Below are 20,699 nucleotides of genomic sequence, written 5' to 3'. Positions count from 1 at the left end.
ATAGATCAACACTGGAAAACCTCAACCTACAAAGTCAAATGAAGTTCTGATGAAATGCAAAATTAACCTTTTGAATATTCCATATTTTTGAAAAATCCAGTGAATGGAAAAGTTGCGAATGATACAATTCCATCAGAGATGCACACAAATAAATGGCATTTAATTATTTAAAACATTAATATAAGAAGGCCTTAAGCACACTAAACCCCTGGGCCTCAGTCCTTCAAGCACGATGGCTGCTATGATGCCCTGTATAGACTATGATGAACAATCCTATCTGTTTAGGTTATGACAGGAAACACTATTCTTTTACTATGTGCAACAACACAAGAAGAGAAAGTAAAAGATAACGCTCTTGCTTCCAAGAAGATGGCAAATTCCAACACTATTACTCATACTGAAGAGCACATTATTCCAGAAATGATCCCAGTACACATGCAGCATGAGTAATAGTTTCAAAATCCAATTCCAGGTGATGTAAAACAAATGACAAGGTATCAGATTAACACCTGGGCTACTCTGCTCAGGAGAACAGGCAATCTCGTTGGGATAAAAGTTGACAGAAGACATGGCAGCAGGACAGCTTGGCCTCAGACAGAAATACCGTGGGTCTTGCTCTTTGCAGAAGTCATCACTTAATAAAATAAAAAAGTTGGGTCTTGGAGGGATGTTTCATGTGGGAAACTTGAACACACTGGTTTATGTCTGCTGAACAACTGTCAGATAGTGGGCCCTACAGCATGTGGCCCATCACCTCTTGTGCATTCTGTGATCAGAAAGAAAAGGAGTATGCCAGCAATCGGCCAAAAATAACATAAAAACATACAGAAATACTTACATGCAGATTTTGCTTTCCAGAAGTTTAGTACTTTGTGCTAACACTCACATGAAGGGTTTATGTTCAGTGTCAAAGCAAGACAAGGAAGGAGATTCTGACATATGCACTTAATTTTGGGGCTCAGCTATTTCTCTAGTGGAAATGTTTATAGCTCAGCATCCCTTCTGAATATTGGCGTAAATAAATGCTCCCAATGATCCCTTTCCTTGTAAAGATTATGCCATGACGCATAATTGCACAAAAATACATGAATAAATAAGTAAATGTCTGTGGTGGGAAGGGAGGGTGGGTTAATATACTACACAAAGACTTTAACTTTCAATTCACAGATTGCAAACCGACTTAGACTCGTAGTTACAATGTTTTATTAGCAAGTTTTTACCATCTAAAAGAGATTTAGTCACATATACCAAAACTTGAGCGCAATTTTAATGGATACTCAAGGCAAAAAAAGAGCACATTTTGGAGAAAAAGACTGGCCATAACTTGCAAAGGAATTGGCACCTTTCTACAATCAAAACCATCTGAATTTTGATTGTTGCCAAAGATCTGTAGATGAGGAACTTCGCTCATTTGAGTTAATAACGTCTGTTCATCTCAACAACACAAAATTATCAAAAAATATGCTAGCAGTTTCAAAACCAGCCAAATATAGAGACCTGTCCCATGCAAAAGATTTCAAAATCCAAGATTAAAAGTCGTGGTGAAATCAAAGTTGCAAGGCAGAGGAAAGACAAGCTTTACAACAATTAACAGGTGAGGATGACCACTGCTCTGCAGTCCTGCGAGTACTGTTAAAGCAGATGTTCTACCAACCTGGATTTCTTTATATGTCTTCCTAAATCAAAGCGTCCTATATCAGAATGCAACAAAACAAAAAGTAGATGACAGCACTCATTCACTTTAAAAAAAAAAAGTATCTTCCTTAACGCCTGACCTACCAGAATAATAAATGTAACAAATTACATACTTTTCAGTCTAGGATTACTAGCAAAAATAATCAGCTGATACAAACCCTGAAAAATGAAAGCAGTGAAACTTTTGCATGCTTTGCAACTCAGAGAGTTCTACTTCTTCCCAGCACTCAAAGAATCTTTCATACATGATCACGGCACTTGACGAGGTTTTTTTTTTATCAGAAAAGTACTTTTGACAGACTTTACAGCTAACTCCCATTATAGAAAAGCCCAGTCCTCTTGCAAAAGTAAGCTTCTATAGGGAATTCTTCTTTAAATACTGGGAGATAGTGGAAAAGGAAATGAATCTTGAGTACTTCCCAAGATAACTATGCCCTCTGGCAAGACCCAAAGTCAGCATGGTCACTCCAGAAAGATTACTGTTTCAGTAAGGACTCCCTGATTTACCCTGGTGATAATGTTGGGCAAGAGGTCAAAAGAGATTCTCAGAAATCTTAGAATCATAGAACAGTTTGGGTTGGAAGGGACCTTAAAGATTATCTAGTTCCAACCCCCCGGCATGGGCAGGGACATCCCACTGGATCAGGCCCGGGTTTACGTAGGCAATGGGCAGATCTAAGAAGCTATCAAGGTGACCGTCTTTGTAGAGCTCACTTTTCAGTCACATTTTATTTACCTTATGGCTAAAGTTTACAGTAATATTATTTCTGTTGATCTCATAACTTCGACACAGAACAAGCTGGGTTCTATTCAGATGTAACCAAATCATTCTTCCTGCTGTACCTGGCTGGGGCAATTTTAACATTCCAGCATACTATCCATCGCCATGCTACCTTCCTACAAGAAAAACCACCAGAGAACAGTCCAGCTGCAAAGGATCTGCTTGGTCTCACTTTGAACCCTGTGGTTTTGTCATACAAACAGACTGTTCTGAGTGTGTGAGGGGGGGTTTCCCCAGAATATTTCTGTCTGTTGGTGATGCGTTTGGAATTTTTCAGTATATCTTAGGAGGAAAACCCCAAATGCTTTGACATTGTTCTGGAGGATGATGAGGTTTTACAGATTCTACTGACAGCCTGGCTGGCTTTTCTAGAGTGAGTCCAAATGCCATCTACCACAACACTCTCTACAATGTCACTTCCAGAAAATAAAGTCCATTTCTGCATAACAAGTGACAGATGACTGCAACCTCAATTGCCACGGCCAAATTCATGCTTAGGGGAAAGAACAGCAGGTAACGGCTGTTTCCAAGGACACAAACTACTTTTACTTCCCCAAGAAACTTGAGATTCTGTTTTTGAAGCTGACTTTTAGTCTGTAAATGTTATCGTGATTCAATTTTATTTTGCATGTAAAATGTGTTAAATCCTGGGCTGACATTCCATACAATTCAATGTGGGAGAACTATTTACAGACAAATTAAGCCTCCAAAAGCAATTAAATACTAGAGGTGAGGTTGGCAGTACCAGGTATTGCCCAGACAGCCTGACATTTCCTATTGTAAGCCGATATTTTATGTTCACTTTGTAACTTTGGCAAGATTTAACAGAATGAACTGTTAGCTGCCCCTGTCAGATTTTGAGGTAGATGTTTTTTATTGTTCTTGTCCTCCGAGAAAAGAGGTCAGCCCGGTTTCTCCCCAGCAGTGCATGAAGTATGGCAGTTCACCTTTTTTTTCTTTTTTGAATGTGAGCTCATTCTCATTTCTTTTTCACTGTTGGGACCTCAGTAGGAATACCCAGTCCCACCGATTTCCCACAGGCAACAGGGACTAGCCAGGCTCTGGAGCTGCCATCTAGGAGCTGCAGCCTCTCCCTATGCCTCAGCATCCTATTTTAGCAAGTAAGAGTGTCTCCGTGGTCCCACCTATTTAGGCACCCAGGGCGTTTTGGAGCTTGAACCTGTCTGCCATGGCCAGAAGACCCCTCCATGCTCCCACTACCGTGGGAATCCCCAAGCGCTGGAGGTTTTTTTCACTGATTAACAACTTGAGGTGGTCCCAGGGATTCGTGAGGTCCCCAGTGTTTGAATCATGCTGGTTTTGGTAGCTGCAGCAAGCAGAGAACTGGCTCCTTCCACAAAAGCCAAAATTTTAGCTCTCTGAATGGTAGAGTCGCCCCTCACCCCTGCCTAATGTGAGATGTTGCTGTGTTGAGTGAGATGATCTCCCACAGATCTTCTCTGTGAAAGGCAGAAACTTCCAGCTCCCAGGGCAGAAGGTCAGACGGTCCTGGAGCTTTTCTACCTCAACAGGATGGGACATCCCTAAAAACCCAAGTCATGGACTTGCTCCCACTCATATGGAGTTCAGAAACGCACCCTTGTATTCCTCCTGTACTTCAAGCAGATTCAAATCACTCTTTTCCAACCACCCTGCAAAATACCAGCAACACAGTTCTTGGAGCCTACAAGTCACTGCAATGTGACTTTAGCCTTTGGAGACAAGTAACCCCTTTACACCTGCAAGATCGGGGGAGACGATATGGTAAAAACAAAATGAAAGCAATACAGAGTTAAGGGCATTTTGCAGAACATGCTGGAGAACTCAGTAAATTACTTCTGGGTTAGATCTGTCTACAGGAATGTACATCAACCTCTTACTCCACTGTAAAAAGAATTAAACATAAAGATGGATTAAAATTTAGGCTATGAAAACAGCATTATTCATAAGCAATTTTGCAGCTAATCATTGAAGATGATATTTTTTAAAACAAAAGGCATATGCAGACACGTTAACCTTTTAAGAACCAGCAGGGTAATCTTAGAATTTAATTCCTAAATAAAATGTGGCATAACTTTGCATTATGGATCTGCGACCTTTAAATTTCCGTATCAAGAATTCAATTTTGGTTGCATTAAAATGCATTAAATCCTGGGCTGACACATCCTACAATAAGATTCAGCTTAGGAGGAATATTTACAGACAAATTACACCCCAAAAGCTAATTATATATTAGAGGTGGGGTTGGCAGTATCACCTATTGCAAAGCTGGTCTAGACACTGGTCTTTTTCTTATGTTTATAACATTGTCAAGGTTTAAAAGAATGAACTGTCAGATGCCCTTTTCATGTTCAGAGGTAGATACTTCCCAGTACTATTACTCTTTTTTTTTTTTCCCAAAAAGAAGGGAGTTCACCTTTTCCAGGAAAAAAAAGTAAGCAATATACAATTTCTCTCATATCTGAAAACTCTGATAATCTTTTTTTGAAAAGCCTGAAGCACTCACATTCTGATTTCATATTTGTTAATTGATAACTACCATGTAGGTGTTTCATTCAAAAGATACCTCTTCCCTGTGAAAATCTGTTAAGATTAGGCTGAATACTAGTCTTTAGCGAAGAGATTTAAGATTCCTGCCACAATCCAAGGAGACCGCAACTGAAACTTTTTTCCAATTTGAATTTTAGAAGCTAATTTCCCATAGATTTTTTCAGTTCAGATTATTCTTTGGATAACATCTCCCAGTGTCTCTCAAGGCAGTGAGTGTACGGCACTGAGCACAGTTTGACGCTGCGAGACTTTTGGGACTGGGCACATTTCTCTATGCAAGTATCGACTCCACCAATTTCAGGCAGTATTATGAAGTAATGTCTTCAGCTGAATCGAGAGGGAACCCAGAGAGATCTGTGAAGACTATAAAAGCAGCTGAAGGCAATGCAGTGGAGTGAATGTGCGTGAGGGCCAGGAAGGCAATTTTGTCTGTGGCTAGAAAGAGGTAGAGAGAAGAGGGACAGGACATCAGCCTATGCTGAGTCAAAACAGAGCGAGAATAGAAACCGTGCTGACTCAGGACATGGGGAAGCCAGCAAGGGATTGGGACAAGAGCCCAACTGAAAATTCTTATGTGAATATATAAAGATTATTTTCATATATGCACACTGGAGCAACCCAAATGTATCACTGTTCAATCCATGAGTGTTTCCCTTTGGAATCTTATTAGAAAACCCCTGTGACTGTGATGTGCCACAACACACAGAGAGACACAGACAGCTGACAGAGCTTGAATGAGAAAAGAACAAATGTTAATGTACATCTAGGATGCAAGTAACATCTGAATCCTCCTCCAAGTCCAACTTACTGACCACCTCGGTGTTTAGACTATAAACCAAAGCTACATCTCCACATAATGTAAGATGAGGAGGCACCAAGATGAAATACCTATCAAGAAGAAGGAGGAGCCAATTCCTCCATCTCTGGAACTATGCTAGAGCTCTACTACCCACAGTGGAACCGTGGTACTCTCAAAGCAGTTCCTTTGCAAATTTTCTTGAGGTGGATCTGTCACTGGTCTCAAACTGAAGTGAAGGACAATCAGGGGGCAATCTCTCAAATGCCCATGCAGATATCGAGACTCTAGATACTCAGATTCATTTCAGAATAAAGAGAATTTCATAGATTAAATAAAGGAAAAAAAGAAAAAAAAAAGGTTATTTAGGCTAATGGCTTTCCCCTACAAAACTCTTAACTGTTTTCTTAAGCTTTGGAAGCAATGCAACTTCCAGACAGATTTCTCCACCTTCTGTTTTCTTTCAACACTTGAACAGACAATGAATATTATAAGACGGAGTCAATATTGCCAATCAAATAACAGTAAAATATTTTGTCCCTTATCTACACATCAAAAAAAAATGGAGGTCTGATCCATACTCTTCCTCCTTAATTTAACAGCAGCAGGAAGACCAAATGAAGGGCACATGCATCCCGTTCCTGCCAGACACACACAGCTGCATTAGGAACATTAGGAGCAGCAATCCTGTTCACCGGTATTACCCTACATTTCCCTTTCTGCACAATGGAGAAAGGCCTATTATTAGCAGGATACTTAATAAAGGCCAAATAATAACACAGAAGGAAAGGGGTGTTTGTTTGCCTGTTTGTTTTTTCCTGGTAATCCCTTCCCTTCACAAAATAAGTCTAATTTGGCTTTTTAAGGATCAAGCTATTGAGTAAGGTTATGGTTGAAATGTTACTCTGCTCATACAAAAAAAGCATCCTTTTCAGAAAATCCCTTTATTCAAATTGAGATACCTCTTTACCACAGTGGGCAGAAAAAAAGAAGTTGGCTCAACTACAAAGATTACCCAGAGAGCCTCTGCTTGGAGCTGCTGCTAAAAATCCATATGAGACACACATTTTACGAGGTGCAGGGCACAACTTCTTTTTGCCATTCGTTTGAAGTGCACCTGCACACCTCAATTCTCACTGCCTACCAAGAACAGAGTAGAAGGATTTTTTGTCTCACAGGAAGCAGACGCTTAAAACACTCATAACTGTTTCATGCTGCATTTATGTACAACACAGCTCTGCCAAGGCATCCCTCCCATCTGAGGGACTGATGGGAACAGGAAGGACAGCACCATAACTTGCCTACGGTACGTTCTAAAAGGAATTATTCCAGCTATCACACCGCTCCAATTTTCAAACCATAACTCCTGAAGGTTTGATGAGGACGGGTGCTAATTTGTGTACACTTTTACGTACCATGCATTTTTCTTTCCCGTTTACCAACTACTTACATGGATTACAGAGCACTTCAAGAATGTCAACAACTTTTTCTAAGTGCACTGTACCAACTAATGGATCATTCATAAAACACAAGCATACAGCTAACGCCCCAAATCTGGTGACCTGTATTTGCACAAATGTGCTGCATCTGAAACTCTGGCAGAAATAAAACTGACAGAAGAATCCCACCACAGTGTCTCCAAAGCCGCTGAGATTTCACATGGATTCCAATGGCTAGGAAGCTCGTGAAACGAATGCAGAACAAAAAGTCTGTTTGTTGGTTTCCCTAAATTACCGTGACATTAGCAATAAAATTTTACTAAAAGTAAACTGTGAGATGAGACACTAACAACGGGGCCATACAGTTAAAACTTTAAATAACTTCAGAAAGATCCATTTAGAAGACTAGGAGATATCCAACGGATTTAGAAAACCAGGAGGTATCCAATGTATTATTCTCTTTCCAAAACACAGCTTTTATTAAATACATACATTGTACAGTGCCAGGACTCAGGCTGAATTATAGAGAGATATTTGAATGACTAATCTCTCAATTAGCTAATAGATTCTCCTCTCTAAAACAATAATGAACAAAAGAAGCTGCCATCATCTATATCCTATAATATTATTTTCCTTTGACTATTTGAAAAGATCGCACTAGTTGGAGTCACGCAATACATTCAAAACACACAACCAAAATGCTGGACTTTGTAGCCATCTCTAACAATAATCATACAACTGAAAAAAATTCTGGGACACCAGTCCCCCCCGTGTCCGTAAGTCGAAGGCTTTAAGAAATATAGCATAAAGAATACTGAAATGTCAGCCTAGGGATCTGTCACTGTGGTTTAACAGGCACTGCTCATCTAACAGGCAGCTCATTCGGTTTCCTTAAATTCACATTAAAAAAGCAATTTCTGCTACTGCAGTAGTAACCTATAATAAAATCATCCCTTCTTTATAATCCAAGGCAGCATGTATTCAAAAAAACAAGTAACTCAAACTTACATTTTTTTCAGGTTGGGCAATTTCTTGAAGAGTCCAATCGCTTCCAAAACAGAAATATCGTTGTCATTCAAACGCCTGATAGGAACAAACAAAAAGGCATTTAATATTTCAGAGATGTCTATAGACATACAGGGCTGCCACACAGAGAACTATGACATTTGTTAAGCAAGACACTATCTGCCATCTCTCTCAGACTCCTAGAGAGAAAAGAGTTCAATTTTGAAGAAAGAGAACACAGCAGAGCATCTACAGTAAAAGCTCAGGATGCCTTTAAGAGTGTAACGCATAAGGACAGGGTCAGAACGCCACCTTCTTCCAATGGACAGGATAAGGGATTATTAACCCTAATCATTACACAGCCTTGCTTGTGTGACTGAAGCTCCCTCGTGCATTCTGCAGCAGACATGCAATTGGAGACATGGTCCGTGTGAACAGAAGGCATCTGATTTCAGGTCCCTTCCTATCAAAGTCTACTGGTCATCAAAATTAATGCAATAATGCATTGTCCTGACAATGCAAAGTTTTTTCTCTGATTACAGGTAGCTCCCACTTCTCTATGTAGAGACTTCCCTGTGTTTCTGAACGTCGCTCATATTTTTCATTCTTAACTTCAGATAAATCTTTTTCATGGGGGTTTAAATAGAGGACCTTAAGTACAATAAATAATACTAACACAAAAAGAGAATTGTGTTCGAATGGGCTACTAATAGAACAAAAGAATCAGATTCCTCAGTCACTACGTCATAAATGGGTTTCCTCATACCCTCTTTAGCAAGGTATTATGTTTATAATTCTGAAGAATCTCCAAAAGCAAACAAACTTCATAAAATCACTTGCAGCTCAATGATACATTAGGTTTAGTGAGAGCCGTTTCACTCAAGTAGGAGGAACTGCTGAGAAGGAATGAGTCACTCGCTTAACTCAACAGGGTTAATCCATTTCTTGAATTAAATTGCCCAGATGCAGAGACAAAGGACTCGAAGGCAGAAAGGAAAGGAACCATACAGCCTGGGCCACGTAACAGGCCAACATTCCAAGAAGACACTCAGGGGCAGGGCCATGGCTCCTTTCTCATCCCCACAGCTGGCATGAACACTAAGGAAATAAAAGAGCTGTGGTGCTCCTTTGCAATGAAATGAACTTCCCCCTTTTTCACACTGGGATTAAAGCAGAAGGTGCCTTGAACTGGTCCGAGTCCCTTTTACAGCCTTTAAAGCCTAGGAAAAACAACCTGCCCTGCTGAGCACATCCTGGAGAGCCAGCACTTACAGATCAGTGGTATATTCAGGGAGGTGACTGGGTAATCGAGTGAGTTTTTGGTTAGAGCAGTCTACAATTGTTCCCTCGCAGCGACACTTCTCAGGACAGACAAGGTCCATGAAACACTTCCCGGTGAATTTACTTCTGTAATCCTCTGACCCTGCAATAAAAGGAAAATATATTCTAGCAAACGGTTCCTGATAACGGCAGCAATCAGAGGTTTTATGGAATCTATTCTCAACACTCCCTCCTGTCAGCTCCCTGCTCCTGCATGCAACTTTAATACTTGCCAAAGATTTTCGTTTGGCAGTTTTTCAAATTACTCCCAAGATTAGCCTCTGGTTTTTCTCCCTTCCCATGATAAACTAATTCCTTGTCTAACAAGCCTACCTGCTAAGGTATGTTTTTTTTTGAAGCACGTCTAATTAGCTGTTGGAGTCTGCTTCAAATGAGCTCCAGCAAAGTCACTTTTTTCCATTTGGAACTTAGTCCGGCAACAAGGAAAAAGGATCTCGTGCAAGCAGGAGCTATCTTTGTGCATGCAAATGACAAAGGATTTTTAAAGATGTCATTAAAAAGCCCAATATTTTCAGACCACAGCAAGAGTTACTTTTGAGAGCAATCTTTTATGAGATAACCTTGTCAATTTTCCAACACGTAGATACCTTTATTAACTACGTTAAACAAACAGCAAAGGAAAGTAATAGCAGTTTAAATCATTTTCATTTTAATTAAGAAACTGGTAGACTCTACTTAGTGAGAAGCACTCCCTGATGTACCATTACACCATGATTGCCAGACCTGTTTGACTAAGTTTTTGACCCATTTTAATGAAATGCTTTTCCAGTTGGGCTCAATGAACTAATCTGTCCTTTTCAGGTTTGGTTTTTCTCTCTTAATAACAGCAGGTTGGAAACTTGAACTCTGTGCTTCAAGGAACCAGGACTATTAATAAATGTGTATGTAAGCAAAGTGTTGCCAAGGCCCCGCCATGCAATACCTGCCCACTCACTTCATATTTCTTAATGGAAGCACCAGAACTGTCTCGGGAACCTTGTGTAATGCCCAGGGATCGTAACTACCATGAAGTATTTTTTAACTTTCCTGGAGTTTTAAAAGTCAATTGCATGGCTTTCTCGGGAATGATGTGAGCAAGTTCAGTTTTTAAGAAGCTGAAATCATGAATAAAAACTTCAACCTGGGCTGAAATCTGTTTTTAGAGATTTGATGACATCCATCACCTGCTTCCCCTTCTCAGACTGATAAATATACCACTGCTCATTTTACAACCCCACACCATTTCCTGTAAGAAAAAAGAAGTCACCTAAACTCACTATTAATTTAATTTATGTTACACATTACCTCCACAGGGTGACGCAGTGAAAGCAAAGAATTCTGCTGGCAATCTAACATTTTGATTCCACAGACACACTTTGGTTTAGTTTTGTAATTTTGGATTACATTATGAGAAACATCACATAAAGCTTTGTCCAGTACCACTTCTGTGGCGCTAAATACTTTGCAGGTTATCATGTTTATTGTAAAACACACATCTAAAGTGAGACCTGGCTACTGCTTTTTTACCTCGACAGCACAGCACTTAAAATATTAGGACCACTGAGAATTTAAAAGTGTTATAAAAATACAGTCTAAGGCTTTTCCCACACCACCACCATTTAAACTTAAGTCTTTCAATTTAATTTCCAGTCCTAAAATTTCCAGGCGTGGTAGTCAGGTGATTAGTGTAGTGTGGCGTGATTACAAGAACATACAGATCCTCTTTCTTAGAGCTGTGAGACAGTACATTTGGTCATTTACAATGCCTTGAAAATAATGCCAAAGGTGAACAGTTATCAGGACCAGAGCTGACTAAAACTTCTAGAATGCCAGTACACCTTGACAAACCCACTAAAGCTCCCAAGAAAGCATTTTGGAACTCCCCAGATTAACCCTTGGAGAAGCACTTCCCATTTTTATTGTAAAAGCTGTCTTTCAAAGAATAATCACAAAAGTCACAGAGTTACACAGGGTAAAAATTTATTAAGTTTAATTTGTAGTGTACTGATGGATACAAGATTCATCTTCCTATGGGAACAAAGAAAGGTGGGAAAGTAAGTGGAAAGCTTTGTGAAGGGCAAAAGGGGATATAGCACATCAGAGGGAGAAAATCAGTTTCTGTTTTTCTCTCAAGCTTTCTGGCAAAGTAAATAAAGAATACTTACAACATTTTGACTTTGCAGTCTCAGTCTTTTAATGGCATACAACTTTCCACACTGCATCAACTATAAGAAGTTGATTTTGCCTGGGCGTTACTCCAGTGCCTCCTTGCTTGCAATAGAGGAAAGCCCTCTCAGCTCAGCAGGAGAGGAAGGGAGCTAACATCATCTTCACTCTTTCTTCCTTTCTCTTTTCCTCTCTTTCTCTCTCTCTTTTTCTCTTTCTTTTCTTTTTTTTTTCTTTACTCATTTTCCTTTTTTTTCTTCTAAAAGACTTTAAGAATTACCCAGGTGAGCACTGAGTCAAAAGTAATAAGTAATGCATAGCATGTATATGCTCAGCAAGTAATCCGTCATCCGTTAGGCTGAGAGACAACTGAAATCACCTGCCAACAACTAGATAAAATTTACTATTTGACCTGAGCATTGAGATCACTTGGACAGGTGGCTGCTCTATTAAGATATTCCCATCTGGGATACTAATGTGCAATTCAGCCATCTGCTTGCAGAACTACCTAAGCGTGTATATCCATTTCTACACACAGCGCACTACAGCAGGGCTCTGAGCAAACACAACAGGATTCAGGAAGTACCAGTAACCATTGCATGCGTGTAGTACTGCTTACACACTATAAAATCACCTGGGGAAAGCCATGGAAAAGAGATACAGGACAGACGCAGAAGAAACACTTGGCTTCATTTTACTATTCCAGACCAGCCATTTGGTCATTTTATTATACCTGAAAGCACGTGGGCGCTGTAGCTGAGAACCCTGTGAAGCTTGGCTGAATGTAAAACAGATCTGGGAGTTTTTAGCAATTTCCAAGATTAAAAAGAATTAAGTTTGCTGTACTATGAGTAGCCAAGGCAACAGCAAGACCTGTGTTTAACTGAGGGCAACTGTGTTTATCTGAATTGCTTGTTACTCCGATAATGTTTTCATTTCACAACCTATGTGACACCATTATCGGGTACCAGGGCATTGCAATTTCTCAGTATCATAAAACAAACACATATGCCGTTCTATAAAACAGCACTATTGAGATAAAGAAACATCACATTTCCAAGTGCTCCAAAATTTGAGGTGCCTTTCTAACACACAAATGGAGAAATTAAGGAACAAAGACAAATAGCTTTTTGTCCTGTTTTTCTTTTTAAGCATTGTTTAGCAACTTGATTTCAGTTTTTAAAACATAACTTTGCCTAAAGGACTTAAAAGGAGTGCTGGCTGATCAGTTTGGGAAGCGATTAAGCTGTTTCAACAGGGGCTTGAACAGTGACCTGACATATTCATTCTAGGATAGATGGACCCAGCTGCCTCAAGTTTGGCACCAGAAATCTGATCACAGGGATCACTGACTCTAAAATTTGGACAAAACCCCAGGAATGCCAATACTCACTTCTTCATGTAACCACCAGATGACAATTGTCATAGGTCTTCAGGAAATTAAGGAGGTACATTGTTTGCCATAATTTCACTTTACTAGCATTAATTCTTAGAAGTAATTACGGATAAAATCTAAGAATCTCACATGTCCTTCTTCTGATGCCTCCACAACAGATAGGTAACAAATTTGCAAGATGAAGCAGTATTTCTGTGTAAGAAATTTCTGTATGAGGCTCTCAAAGTCCTTTATGAATAGGTGTAATTATCTCTACTTTACATGGGGGGAATTTAAGCAGACGTATGTTAAAGATCTTATCTAAGCTGTCAAAGCTAAAATAGCCCATTTGGGCATGCTGACTCAGCTTTGTGCTATGTAACCATGGCATAATTTTGTTTTCATACCGGCGCTGTTACCCATGTTGTTTCAAGAGATAAGAGATAACACTTTGCAGACTCTTCTGAAGTTGTTTTGCAGTATATTTCATAATGAAATGTCAGTGCATTAAGATTGCTCAGACCAGGTCCCATGTTAGGTTAAGCAGCGGGCACCTTGTTACAGAAACAGCATCCAAAGCATTCCTCAAGTAGAAGGACTCACCGGACAGCTCAAATAGAGAGATCACAGAATCACACAACACTTTCGGTTGGAAGGGATCATCCAGCTCCATCCCCTGCCATGAGCAGGGACACCTCCCACTGGATCAGGTTGCTCAAAGCCTCATCCAGCCTGGTCTTGAACACCCCCAGGGATGGGGCTCCTATGACCTCTCTGGCAACCTGCGCCAGTGCCTCACCACCTTACATCATTCATAAGAAAAGAAGACAAAACTATTTTTCATCTCTGTAGGTATGCTGGAATCACCCTTGAATCACATTAATCAACAGGATGCCTATCTTTTTCATTTTAAGAACAATTAAACAGATTAATTACTTAGAAATGGTTACTCTGCATGCAAGCCCTCTGGAAATTCCGTCGCAAACATCACTAGGGCTCCCTCCTGTAGTGCCCGGGAGACTGGTTAAGCAACACTTTCACCTTTTTCATTTTTCCTGTGAGAAAAGGGGAATCTCTCACCTTTTGATGCTTCTGAAAACAGCAGAAGTATCCCAGCATGCCATGCGGCAGGGAGTATGCAGCCTTCCATGGTGCTTGACAGAACCATGTTCAATTTGTATTGTTCTACCACATGGTTAGATCAAGCACAAAGGAAAACCCCATGAACAGCCAGAGTCAGAGTTAGGCAGCGCCAAAGAGAGAAGAGCGTTGAGAGGAAGCAGCATGGAGAAGCACAAGCTGAAGGTTCACGGAGAGCTGCTCTCCACTCCACCCATGCAAAAAGGTGCTGGATACAAAAGGTCATCCTTTACGCTACAACTGCAGGAACACCCTGGAGCACAATTGGGGTTAGTGTACAAGAACAGAGCCCAGGTGAATTCAGAGGTAGAGCTAATACGATAGAAAACACTACCAAAGCACTGCAAATGGCTCCTTCCAGGAAGGATATGCAACTTCCTCCATATATTAAATGTCCAATCTACACTGCTCTTTATTAGCTACTTACTCTCTCCTGGTGTTTCCTTTCAGTATAAATGCAGTTTTGGTTTGCTCCGTTTACACAAATGCAATCTTAGAAATACCGCAGCTTGTATTAATAATAGTAGAGCTGATGGCCAAGCTCTGACATTAAATGCTCCCCAAGCTCCCTTTGAGCCTGATTTCAGCTCCCAGTAGCCTTTCACGCTGGTGGTACTTACACCAACAATCTGTGTTTACCACTGCTTTTCTCTTTTTTGTTGCTTTTCATTTCAACTGCGCTTTGCAGCAACGCAGCGCACACGTGCTACTACAGACGCATTACGGCAAACAGGTGTATTTTGTTATTCTGTTTCTTGGCATAATATTTGGATTTTGTGTATCATTTGCTGATGGAAGCATTCTCTCTTTCCAACATTCTTGATTATTTCAGAGAGCTTCACTTCTTGTAAGTCATTCTGGCAACTTTGACATATAAAGTAGGGCATTCCGTTTTGGCTTGACTGCTCCCACTGAAATAAAACTCCCATTGACTTTAATGTCTGCAGAGCTACGCCAGTGGAGAGAGCTTTTGAAAGTCACATCTATAATGTTCTTGCAGGCTTCACGAAGGAGAGAGGAAGTGGCTGTCCTCTGCAACTGCTCAGAACATTTTGCTGGACTTCAGTGAAGGTCAATGCTTGTGCTTTCAAAAAAAATATTACTTTCCTTAGTAAGAGGTTTGCATTGCCCAAAGAACAAAGTCAGCATCAAGCTGATTATTCACTGCCTACATGGAGAACAATGTAAGTACTCGAGCAGAGGTGACAGGGCAATGGGTTCTGCTTCACCATTTTGCCATGAACTAGCATTGTTACGCGGGAAGTCAAAACAATTGCTGAGGAACTCCAGAAAACAAACAGTGGTAACTGAGCCACCTCATACTGTGGGTTTAAGTAAGTAAGACAATTCGATTTGCTGTCTACCCGTACAATCTGAGAAATTAAAGCAGCTTTTGGGGGGAACTTAACACAATAAACCTCCAAACCCGCAAGCTGCCAAACTACCCAGAGTCCTAACTGATAAAATACGAGATTATTAATCTTCCTTTGTGACTCATGCAGCATGGTGCAAAGAGGCACTGATTTTCTACCTTGATTCATACAAAGTATGTATAACCCTGGAACCCACACCTTGTTTATTTAGAAATTATACCTATAACTAGCATTCCTGCCAGTAATTTTGTATGGTTCTGGCAGAGAAGGATGTGGAGTTCCATATCCTTACTCCTGCACTGGTTTAATAATGCAGCAATTCTGGCATGAGCTCTTCAAATGATTAATCCACAGTACTCTGTTAAGCAATGAGAAGTCATAGTTCATATCTTCTGAAGACTTTTGTATTATATACAATTCTTCAGTATTAAGTGGAATATCTGTAATAAACTCGGTAATTTCAGTGTCAATGAACTCTTTCAGTCCTACTGGAAACAAACACAGTCAGAGCCCTGCAAACGTCTTCCTGAGAAACCCCTGGAGAATATTTTGAACAAGTCTCTGTTCCTCTGCTGCACTAATTAAACACCGCTTACAATAAGTATTTAACCTAATCATCAACTACAATGAACAAGAAGTACCAGCACACAAAGAAAAGTCTGCCCAAACCCTAATTTACGTCCCCAGAACACATGAGAGTCAAAATATTTCACAGGCACATTCTGGCCTTTCTGCTTATTGCAGACTATCGCAAACCACGTGCAGGATCGCAGCTCATAGACACCAGCTCTCTTTGTTTTGTTTTATTTTCCCCTTTCATTTGCTTTTTTGGAAACAGTAGAAAAGTAAGAGAAGCACGCTACTTTTTAAATTACATTAAAAATAATCCTTAAGCCTTTGGATGCACAGAAGATCATTCTGTATAAACTCAAATCCAAGAAATAGGAACATTTGTATCTCCAGATATTTGTCAGTTTCCATGAAAACTCCCATCCTTCAAATATACTCTAAGTCCAAGAAGCATTGTATGGTTTGCTCTTAATTCACCTCTGGTAAACGAAGATCGGTTTGTTTCTCAGCCACTGAATCCACAGTTTGCTAAGAATTTGTATATAAGACCCTATTTTACCCGTGACACCTCAGGAGACTTCTGTAGTCTCAGAATAGTCAGATGAAAATTTATTGTCCAACTGCAGGCTCAAACGTTCCTGCACTGGTTTTAGCTGAGTAGCTGTCTTCATGCCAATGCCTCTCCAATTATTTTCTGTATCCTATACAAGTGATCGCTCTACACGCACGAAAAAGCACTAACTTGGCATCTCTGGTAAATGTTGCTCAGCTGAGTCTCAAGACACACGATGGCAACGTGAGAGAACAATCTATCCCGTGCAAGTTTTTGAGGCAACTAATTTACAAGAGTACTCACAGCTTTCTAATGAAGACACCTCCAGGGGACAACTCGGATCTCAAGGGAAGAACCTATATAGCTCTGTACTCTGCCTGTGTGGGGAATCTAGGACAACTACATTATTTGGATTCCTAAGTGATATAGATGCACCTGAGACTCAACATTCACTCTCCCACTGTTCATTGGCTCTTTACTATAATTCTGTAAAATAGTTTCCATTCTGCCTACTTTCCCTCTGGTGCAGTGCAGCGACCCTTCATCATAGTGCTCACCATGAGCTAGTGAAGGGTTAGAGTAACTCACACAAATATTATCACGGAGATCTGAATTGCTAGAAAAGATTTACCATAAAGGCAGGGCTATAATCGGTGTATAGTACAGCTAAATTACTTTTTCAACAGGAACATTTCTGCAGTACAAGGGAATTTAGCTCCATTACTATAAATTTTAGCAGTTGTGTTGTGTTCTCTAATGGCTAGAACATCAGAGACGTTTAATGCGAACCAAAGCTAAAGTATACTCATGGAATCATAGAATCATTAGGTTGGAAAAGACCTTAGAGATCATCAACTCCAACCATACCTGTCTACAGCTAAATCATGTCCCCAAGCATGTCATCTACTGGCCTTTTAAACACCTCCAGGGATGGCGACTCAACCACTTCCCTGGGCAGCCTCTGCCAGTGCCCGATAACCCTTTCTGCGAAGAAATTTTTCCTAATGTTCAATCTAAACTTACCCTGACACAGTTTGATGCCATTTTCTCTTGTCCTATCACCCATCAGTTATAGCGTACAGTGTTCAAGTTCATAATTATGAATTTAGTCTAGGATTTAATCCACAGGTGATTTGTTTCTGATAACCTTCCATTCAGAAAAATTCTTCTTATGAACAACAAGCGCGTATCCTCAGTTTTGTTATACTCAGAGAGTTTCTGAAGGTACTTTTACTGAGACTTTGGGTCTTTTGAGGGGCGGGAGGGAAGAACAGAACACACAACATTTAACTGAATAAAACCAAACCACACAAAAAATCCTCACAGAAAGAAATCTGCATGCAGTTAGTCTTCCAGTTGTCCAGATAATAGGCAAGGTTTCATATTCCTTTCCCTTGCTCTGCTCAAGCAAAAGCCCTTATTGAACAGAAGTGCTGGAGTTCAGACTCAGACAGGATTTCCCACAAAGGTGACCAGGCTTAGAGCACCCTGTGCAGGACTGACAATCGTCACCACCAGCACGGACAAACCTACAGGCTGTCAGGGCTCGATGCCAGCTCTGGCAGGAGCTGCTGGAGACCAGCACGCTAAGGGCAGGCAGAACCGTCAAGTCGCCAGGCACGTGTCACTGCAGCGCTGTAACAGGGCAAGAGCACGTGGATATCAGTGATTTTTATCAAAAAAAAAAATGCTAAAGGCAGCAATGTGAATACATAGTCTGCAAATGACTATTTGCTTACTGGAGATGGAAGGAATTCGCAAAGTTGTCATCAGAGTGACAGCGAACAACAGAGTGTTGGAAACACAAATTAGCTGAAATCTGGAATAAATTCACTTGCCTTTCAGGATTTTTAAACACTGCTTGAGGATTAACAATGTATTTCACCTTTCATTTTGAGAGCTCAAAGAGCTTAGTGTTTTACACGTCACTAAGAACAGAGAAGGTGATAACCTTGGGAGACCAAGGGGCAGCAAACGTGTGAACTGCGGCAGGGACTGGACAAAAAGCCTTGAGGTGCAGCTGTGTTCTCCAGACTGGGAACACCCTGTCCATTGCATTTCTACTATGTTTCTAAGGCTGAAGCAACACAGAAAAGAGAGAAGGAAATTTCAGATTATCACAAGTAATAGGAACTCTGTTCCAAAGTAGACAGATATCCCAAGAAAGGTGACTATCTATGAAGACAGAGAGTGGAAAAGACACATAGAGAATTAGGAGGAAAACTGTAATTAGGAAGACGAGCTTTTATCAAATGCCTCTGAAAATTATGAATGAACAAATGGCAACTACGTTACTACCTAATAACGGATAAGACAAGAGACATGAAACTAGCCCTAAACACGCAAGCTCTGGATCCATATGTAGCACAGAGGCTGACTTTGATTTGGGTTGGGTTAACAAGAAACAGCATCCAAAAGGGAGAGGACCATGCTGGCAGATGGTTCATTGTCCTCCGCCTGTTATTCCCTCTGCTTGTGATTTGTCCACCACTATCTGGAACTGAAGCAACTAATTAAAGTCAGTTAGATACAATGGATGCTCCAACGCAAGAGGAAGCAGGAAGACAGCTTTACTTCGTAATATTTCAAATAGGAACCTTATTTCTAAGAATTAGGAGATAAAAAGCTTTCATGGTGTGATGCTCAGATATACCTATGCTTTGATCATTATCAGAAACGGTTTGTATAGGTACAGCAGGTGGAAGTTTTCATCATTTTTGAAATACAAAATATACTGAAAAACGCAAACATATCACGGGGGGGGGGGGGGAAGATACGCAGCTGAATACAAGGGCAGCTCTCTGCAAAAGCTATTTCATACACAGTGTCACACAGCAATCAAGGATCCTGCCAACTTTTGAAGTGACAACAAGCTACCACAGAGACAACACAATCTGCTCATAGATTCATTTCCTCTCCTCCTAAAGCAAGTGCTGCTTTAGAAAACAAAACTGCTGTGTAGTGAACTTAATCAAATGCTACTGGGCAGAAGATTTTTGTTGTTCCTTTTTTTCTCCCCTACTCCTATTAAGAATGAGAGCCTCAGCTGACCTAAGGCTGGCAAGTACCACTGGATCCGTAGGTGGCCATAGCGGGCAGATGCAGCCAAAAAGAAAAAGATGATCAGAATTTTATTGTTGTCACTGAAAATGACAGTATTTCCCTTTTCTAAAGAGAAAAGAGTGAGCATTAGTCACAGCCTGTTCCTCTAGTTTCTCTTTCAAGAAAAACCTTTTCTAGTTTCAGATTCTGTAACTGGAGGAAGTGAGTTGAGCACGGGAGAGGTTTATTATTATTTTGGTGCATTGCATGAAAAGAAAGGCAGAAAAACAAGGGAAATAGTATCTTTCGCAATCTGAGGCTTAAACATATTTGATAGTATATTCAATAGCTTTGCCTGTCTCATGGCCCTGGGCAAAACCACGCCCCTTACTCTGCTGTTCTTCCATTTTATGCTATAATGCTTCCAATTGTCCTTTTAAAAAGAATTATGTACATTATATACCTGTTGCATGGAAACTCCTTGCTATGGCCACTCTTCGCAGATGTTGCTCCATCATTATCAATAAAGGCTACACACTTTAGTTTTCATGGCTTAATTAAATTAAGAAAATGCAGTTCTGTTTATCCCATCTGCATCTCTGAGCGTGTTCTCTTGACAATACCTTCTTAATGTTCCTCTACCATTTCAAACTGATGAAATTTCAAACATCTCAGCTGCTCTTCCCCGTTGCTAACCACTCCCCTCTCTTATCCTTGCACAAAAACCTTCACTTTATTCTCTTAATTTACTGAACAATCCCTTTTTTTTTTTTTTCATGCCAAGTCCTTTCTGACAATCTCCTTTATAATACTTTGCAGAATGCAAACAAACACGGAAAATGCATAGACTGCTTCAGAACAATGTCAGGATTTTCTGACTTCAGAACTGGTTCT

General features: G+C 40.3%; 1 protein-coding gene across 2 annotated transcripts in view; it reads right to left on the bottom strand.

Annotated features, from left to right (window-relative positions):
• SLIT3 (slit guidance ligand 3) overlaps nucleotides 1–20,699 on the bottom strand; it is a 518,194-nt gene that overhangs the window by 121,893 nt on the left and 375,602 nt on the right. For both annotated transcript variants that reach the window (XM_009570808.2, XM_054079464.1), the window contains 2 exons: nucleotides 9,539–9,689; nucleotides 8,270–8,344 (listed from right to left, as the gene is read on the bottom strand). In XM_009570808.2, coding sequence (XP_009569103.2) covers nucleotides 8,270–8,344; nucleotides 9,539–9,689 — 226 coding nt within the window. The remainder of the gene's footprint in view (nucleotides 1–8,269; nucleotides 8,345–9,538; nucleotides 9,690–20,699) is intronic.

Source organism: Cuculus canorus, chromosome 14 (assembly GCF_017976375.1).
Source record: "Cuculus canorus isolate bCucCan1 chromosome 14, bCucCan1.pri, whole genome shotgun sequence".
NCBI lineage: Eukaryota > Metazoa > Chordata > Aves > Cuculiformes > Cuculidae > Cuculus > Cuculus canorus.
This window is presented reverse-complemented; position numbering and strand designations above follow the sequence as displayed.